This window comes from Octopus bimaculoides, chromosome 6 (genome assembly GCF_001194135.2).
Source record: "Octopus bimaculoides isolate UCB-OBI-ISO-001 chromosome 6, ASM119413v2, whole genome shotgun sequence".
NCBI classification, from domain to species: Eukaryota; Metazoa; Mollusca; class Cephalopoda; order Octopoda; family Octopodidae; genus Octopus; species Octopus bimaculoides.
This window is the reverse complement of record NC_068986.1, coordinates 116,956,932-116,964,915: the sequence shown is the minus strand read 5'-3', so window position 1 is coordinate 116,964,915 and position 7,984 is coordinate 116,956,932. Positions and strand designations below refer to the sequence as shown.

Below are 7,984 nucleotides of genomic sequence, written 5' to 3'. Positions count from 1 at the left end.
TATATATATATATATATTCATATAATATAGGTCTATAAATTTATATTCTATAGTCTCAGTAATGCAAGTCTTGCATGGCTCCAAATGAACCATATCTCTGTATGAGACTAAAAAAAAAAAAACTTTTACAATTAACTGCTTTGAGAAAGTAACACTGTGATTGCATTCTTGCTGTTGTTTTTGTTTTTAAGAGCCATTTTACATTGAAAGACAAAGATGTAACTAAGTTAGGCTAGTTGTTCAATTTCAAGAGCAAAAGATTGGTGTTGAGCGACTGTTTGTCATCAAACAACAAATAATCTAAGAAATAAGTCTCACTTCACAAAAAAGTTTCTGATAACAGAATGGACCTACCTGCTCTCTGAGCTCTGAATCACGATAGGCCACATCACTGAGAATTGTATTGAGACAGAAACTGAAGCATTCTCCCATCGGAAGTTCTAGAAATGGATAGTAAGTTAGATATGTAGATATAATTTACATACATATATATGCACTTCCTGCATGTGCATATATGTATGTGTATGTATTTGTGTGTATGTGTGCATATAGGATAGACTGAGGATATGAATGAAAGTGCGTGTGCGGGAGGGGGGAGATATCAGAAATATCATATATGAAACTTTATTCCATACTTCCTTTCTTTAACCAAACATACCCGAAACAAAAGTTGTAAGCAATATACAATGCTGGCATGGGTTGGATGGTTTGGCCTGAGCTGGCCAGCCACAGAGTTCCACCAGGTTCCAATTGTCTGTTTTGGCTTGGTTTCTATGGCTGGATGCCAGCTGCCTTATAGAGTGTACTGGGTACTCTTTATGTGGTACACTCACACACACATACACTGAACAAAAATAATTAATTATAGTGCTGAGATCAATCCATGATACAACACAAAGTTGCAACATTGTAGAGCCTTACTGTGAGTTAAATAAGAATGTCACTTTGAAAACTATATATTTCGAACGGGAGTTTGGCAGTGCCACCTCTAGCCAAGCAATTATTCTGTGCTGATGAAGAGAAATAATCCAGAAATCGCAATACACAGATATTGTTTTGAGCTGAGTTGGGGTGCTAAATTCCCTTGTTCGAAAATATAAAGATACAGATCATGTCGTATAGCTAGCTGGAGACACTGTCTCCTGGGGCTAAATTACAGCAACATTAGTCCTAAACCAAGACTGCCATGTTATGTTGGCAAACAATCTTTACTCCAAAGTACTATTGCTGAATATCTCTCATTATGAGATTTACAAATAGTAATTTTCTAAGAATGTAAACATTTCCTGTGTTGATATCATCATCATCATCATCATCGTTTAACGTCCGCTTTCCATGCTAGCATGGGTTGGACGATTTGACTGAGGACTGGTGAAACCGGATGGCAACACCAGGCTCCAGTCTGATTTGGCAGAGTTTCTACAGCTGGATGCCCTTCCTAACGCCAACCACTCAGAGAGTGTAGTGGGTGCTTTTACGTGTCACCCGCACGAAAACGGCCACGCTCGAAATGGTGTCTTTTATGTGCCACCCGCACAAGCCAGTCCAGGGGCACTGGCAACGATCTCGCTCGAAAATCCTACAGGAGCCAGTCAGGCGGTACTGGCAACGGCCACGCTCAAAATGGTGCATCTCATGTGCCACCCGCACAAGAACCAGTCCAGGGGCACTGGCAACGATCTTACTTGGCTTGCCGGGTCTTCTCACGCACTGATATGGGAATAAAGGGGGGAAAAGAGCCCCTTGATGGATTGTTCCATGTTTTATTGATCACTCTCTAGATACATATATATATATACAAATACACATATGCACATAGAAAAGGACTTTCTGTCATTCCACAGTGGTTGAGAGGCAGTTGTAATATAGAAGAGATGGTTGAGAGATATGGCAATAACTGAACAGAACATGCAATAATGGAATAAAGTGAATAAATATGTTATGAAGTGAGAGTGTATACATGTGTGTATATATCAATGTGTATGTATATAAATGAGAGATTGTTTGTATGTGTGTGTGTGTGGGTGGGTGAGGGTGATGGAAACGTGAGAGCTGCTAATAGTTCTGTGAGAATGATTCTTTTTTCTCTAAGAAATGTAGAACTTGGCTGAGGAAAAAAGAGATGAGTACATTATTAGTTTGATGACATAGATTATAGTTCAAAGAGACTTTATGGCAATACAAGTGGTGGTTTGCAAGATACATTAATCACACAATCATTGATTGGTCACAGCAAAAAAATTAAAAAAACAAACACTGGTTGGTCTGGCATTGTGACACAACAGACAACAACAAACAGACATGGGTTGGTCAGATACGGTGACATAAAAGACATTAGTTGGTCAGACACTGTGACACAATAGACATTGGTTGGCAAGACAACACAACAGACATTGGTTGGTCAGACATGACACATTGGACATTGGTTGATCAGATATGGTGACATAACAGACATTGGTTGGTCAGACATGACACAACAGACATTGATTGATCAGAAATGGTGACACAACAGACATTGGTTGGTCAGATATGGTGACATAACAGACATTGGTTGGTCACATACAGTGACACAATAGACATTAGTTGGTCAGACACAGTAACACAATAGACATTGGAGACAACACAACAGACATTGGTTGGTCAGATATGACACAACAGACATTGGTTGATCAGAAATGGTGACACAACAGACATTGGATGGTTAGATGACACAACAGACATTGGTTGATCAGAAATGGTGACACAACAGACATTGGATGGTTAGATATTTAAAGATGACAAGCAATTTTTTTTAACATTCATACAAAAACAGAAAGTAAATATTCTGCAATTCCATTGACAAATTAGGCAATGTTCCTGATCACATCACCAGAACAGGCAACGAGATAGTGGGAGAGCAAGTAATGTTGCTAGCAACACTAACAGAGCAGGCAATTTTGCTAGCAACACCGATAGGGCAGGCAATGTTGCTAGCAATACTGACAGAGAAGACAATGCTGCTTGCAATAGTAACAGAGCAGGCGATGTTACCAAACAGATCTATAGAGCAGGCAATTACTGGTCAGAAATGCAGCTACGAACAAACACATAGGTTAGACAAACCAATATGATGGGTAATAAATGATGAAACATTAGTAAGACAAACATCAGAAGATAAATGAACAGAAATTGCTTACACATTTCAAAAAAAAAAAAAAAATCAAGCAATAGTTTATTAGATATAATGAATGTTGATTGAGCATGTCAATAGAACAATAACAGATCAAAACATACCAACGGCAGGCAATGAAGCATGATTTGATGAAACCTAGCTATATCCACCAGTCAAACTGCCTTAGAGTCAATACATCAAACGGCTCAGACACAGCAACAGTTGAGACAGCAGCAACAACAACATTATATATATATATATATATATATATATATGTATATATATATATATATATACACACACACACACACACATACATACATACATACATACACACACAGTTTGATGTTCAAGGTATGAGCACAGAAAGTGTGTTAAGAGTTGTTCAACTTCAACATGAGAATGATATATGATTTAATGAAATATTTGTGTTTGTACATTTTATGTAAATATGAGAGACAGAAAACAAACAATACAATGAACAAACAAACAAACAGACAAAGCAATTAATGATACTGATTGCTGATGACAATGACAGCACAAGAAGCAACTTGGGATGACAGTATGTGCATGAGATGAATGTAATATCGTTCAGAGTTTGAAGGTTTAAAAGAGAAAAAAAAATACTTTAGCCAAAGTCAGCGTTGAAAAGATAAATGAAATATTAAAAAAATAAGTCATGATATACTCAACTATACAGCTTTAAAATTCATAGAACTAAAGCTTTTGAGATGATGATGATGCATGAGTGTATGTGTGCATAGATACACACTATATAGCATCATCATCTTTTAATGAGCATGTTCTCTACTGGCATGGGCTGGCTGGTTTGACAGTCCTGGTGCCAGGACTGCATTGTCCTCTAGTGGTGGGACACCCTTCCTGATCTCAACCACTTTAAAATGTGTATTGTAAAGTAGTTGGCATGTGTGTGTGTGAGTATGCACACATACATGAATATATAAACAATATTTTTTATTTCATTATTGCCTACAGGGGGCTAAACATAGAGGCAGGGACAAACAAAAACAGACAAAGGGATTAAGTCGATTACATCAACCCCCAGTGTGTAACTGGTACTTAATCAATCAACCCCAAAAGGATGAAAGGCAAAGTCGACCTCAGTGGAATTTGAACTCAGAATGTAACGGCAGACAAAAGACTGCTAAGCATTTCGCCCAGCGTGCTAACGATTCTGCCAGCTCACAGAACAACATTGAAAACACATACACAAAGTATGCATTTTGCTAGTTCATGGGTAGGCTGTGCTTATAAACATAAGAGAATATATTCTCATCAATGTGCCTGGTGTTAAAACACATGTAAGTCATATACAAATGAGATAACTCTCATTAGATCCCATTCAGGAGTAATATACATTGATGTTTTGATGCTTTTGTAACTTGTCAATACCATGTACTCAAAATGAGGTGCGATGCAAGCTAAATTGCTGTCTATGACTGTATACAAAATGATGTAAGAACTACCAGAATTAATTCTGCAGTCAAACATGTCTGTATGTGGCTCATAGGCCTAGGCATGGCTATGTGGTAAGAAGCTTGCTTCCCAACCACATGATTCCAAGTTTAATCCCACTCCATGACACATTCGGCAAGTGTCTTCTCCTGACCAAAGTTTAGTGAGTGGATTTTGTAGACAGAAACTGAAAGAAGCCTGTTGTGTGTGTGTATGTGCGTGAGTTTGTCCCTCACCACTGTGACAACTGGTGTTGGTGTGTTTACATCCCCGTAACTTAGCAATTCAGCAAAAGAAACTGATAGAATAAGTACCAATCTTAAAAAATTATTACTGGGGTCAATTCATTTGGCTAAACCTTCTTCAAGCAGGTACTCCAGCATGACCATGGTCTAATGACTGGAACAAGTAAATGATAAAGGATATATATCTCAGCCTCTTTTACATCGCAGGGGCTTATATCTGCAAATCCTAACCATAATCTTGTTTCTTTTTTCTTTTTAATTTGTAGTTGCATCTCATTCCAGCACAATTTGAAGCAGGAAGCATGGCAACTCTTTCAGTTGCAACTAATGCAACTTGGGATTACTGGATGACCTGTGCATCTATGTGTAATGACGCATGTGTGTTTCTATTAAAGAACAAATGATGCTGCCTACATAGCAAACAAAAGCAGTGTGGACAGGGCCATTGTTTCTCCAAACACTACAATGGCTCCTCTCAAGCCAGTGACAGAAACCCTACATATGTAGTTGTTCAACCTGCTTGACCTAGCAGCCAAATCTCTCTCAAACAACACCCAATCTCTTTTAAAAATAAAAGTATATTAAATAAATGTCATCCCAGATCCATTATATCTGAATGAGACAGGATGGTCACGTCTGGCATGTCTTTAATCACTGGTCTGCTCAACGAGGACTGACCTGACTGGTGAGTAAACACCAAGAACAGTTATAGCTCTACTAAGCAAGACACTCACAAATGAATTCATCAAATGTTTATTCAATTGAAATAATGTTTTTGTTTTTAAGATTTAAAACACAAAAGTGGTGAATTAATCTGCTATTCATGCAGAACAAAAAAAAGACAGAAGGCAATTCACAGTCGGCAGCCAGATAAGTTTATTAATTGTTGAATTTGTTGATTTTGTAGGAACGTCAGGTAGTTTATGAATTACAAACAGAGGTAGTAAAGATGGAGGTGTTCTTGTACAAAGGAGAAGAATTAAATGTAATAACAACAGGCTTGAAATAAGGGTAAAGAATGAAAACATTTGTGGCTGTCTCAAGAAGTTTGTAGACAAACAACAGAGATGATGAGAGATGGAAATAAAGAGCTTTGTTTCAGCAGATCTAACTCAATGTAAACTACATTATTAGTTTATATTATTAGTTTTAGCTCCCTCTACATCTCTTCTCCCACATTACTCACTCTCTTTAACAAAAAAAATATGAACGTTATGACTCAATTTCGGAAAGAATAGAAAGTTCATGCAGTTTTTGCATGCTTTTCTGTCAGTCCCTGATCTCTGGGTTGGTTTAGTAAAGGTTTATAAGTTAAGAATGTTTCATCATTTTCCAGAAATAGATTATTTGTCTATTCCCAAAATTCACAGCAGGACATTTAAAACCCCGACAGATTTCATTTTCATTGTTTACATTATTTACATTTGATGTATATTTGTCCTCATCTTGTTTGTTGTTAACACAACGTTTTGGCTGATATACCCTCCAGCCTTCATCACGGGCATATAGCATAGTGGTTAAGAGTGTGGGCTACTAACCCCAAAATTCCTAGTTCGATTCCAGGCAGTGACATGAATAATAATATCAAAAAATACCTTAGGAATGAGAACCCAGGTTCGAAATTTCCCCAAGACACCTGATGAAGACTGGAGGGTATATCAGCCGAAATGTTGAGTTAACAACAAACAAGATGAGGACAAATATCCATCAAATGTAAATAATTCCTCATCTCTTAAATATAGAACCAGATTTCATTTTATTGTTACTTTGAAAGAATAAAGTTCTCAGATCCATGTTTATCAACATTTCAATGGATTCCACTAGAAGATTAGTAGTCATCATACTATTTCGTGTTTAGATGACATATGTAATGTTAAAGAAAATGTTGAAAATAAAATACATGAGCGGACAAAATAGAGATACAGCAAATTGATATTTCATTCAACTATAACATGTCTGAGACAAACTGAACGAGAGTAGAACTTCTTCCTCCAACTTAATATATTGCATAATATGAAAGCACTGTGGTATATGTTAGGTGACAGGCTCCATAAACAACTGCCCAATGTCCATAACAATACCCAATTATCAAATAAAGGAAAGTACCCAAAACTAGATTTTCACTCCTCAAGACAAATCAACTAACCAAACTCTCATACAAACTCTGCTGTTTGACATAAAATCTAATTTTCATCAACACTACAACCTTATGTAACCCTAATCCTAGTCATGAAAACCCAGAACTTCAAGAGATTTTCCTGAATAGGTTTTGGGGTTTGATTTTTAGTTTGCAAGATAATTATAAAAAGGATTCACAGCGAAAACAAAGTGAATTAGAATTTAAATCTTATTTTCATGAGTAGTTTTGAAGCTACTTTACATTTCAAATAAATTCTTAAATATTAGTTATTTGAAGAAATAAATTAAAAATAATTAAAATATTTCACTTTCCTCACACACCACCTCCTTTCAGGTTAATATCTAAATACTTTCAAAGGTACAACAAATAAAATACCAAAACAATAAATAAAAACTGTATTCTCTTAATTATTTCTATTTGCAAAGAACAAAATGAAAATGAGTTTCGTTTTGAGACAACATGAACTGTCGAATTCCAAAGAAACATGGTGTCCGTTTCTATAGTTACAGCTGGAAAACAACAACAATAGTAGCAACAACTGTTTACATAATAATAATAATAATAATAATATAGGATGGGGTTGTTAAACACAAACTAATCAATAAGACTGTTATAACTTTCTGGTAGTAAGGATGTTTGGGAAAAACAGTTTTAGGATTTGGATCAGATAGATTTGGTATCAAGGAATCATTACAAGGAACAAGGCAGCAGACACAAGCTGATTAGAACAGAACTGTGAGCAGAGGGCAAGTGGAAGCCAGGAATTGTGTAGGAGAACAACCCACACACACACACACACACACACACACACACACACACACACCAACTGACCTGTTAATTTCACTTGGTTCTCAGATTTATTAAAGCCTGGAAAGTCATAGAAGTAAATATAACAACAAAAACAAAAATAATGATTTCTTTATTTTTGATAATCATAATTTTAATGTCTAAATCATTGTTCAATATTTAACA

The 7,984-nt window shown here is 36.3% G+C and overlaps 1 protein-coding gene across 6 annotated transcripts in view; it reads right to left on the bottom strand.

Moving 5' to 3' along the window:
• LOC106872207 (phosphatidylinositol 4-kinase alpha) overlaps positions 1-7,984 on the bottom strand; it is a 140,131-nt gene that overhangs the window by 100,175 nt on the left and 31,972 nt on the right. For 4 of the 6 annotated variants that reach the window (XM_052969097.1, XM_052969100.1, XM_052969101.1 and 1 more), the window contains exons 5-6: positions 7,844-7,879; positions 355-440 (exon numbers count right to left, since the gene is read on the bottom strand). In XM_052969097.1, the coding sequence (XP_052825057.1) occupies positions 355-440; positions 7,844-7,879 (122 nt within the window). The remainder of the gene's footprint in view (positions 1-354; positions 441-7,843; positions 7,880-7,984) is intronic. The other 2 variants (XM_052969098.1, XM_052969099.1) reach the window with 1 other exon arrangement.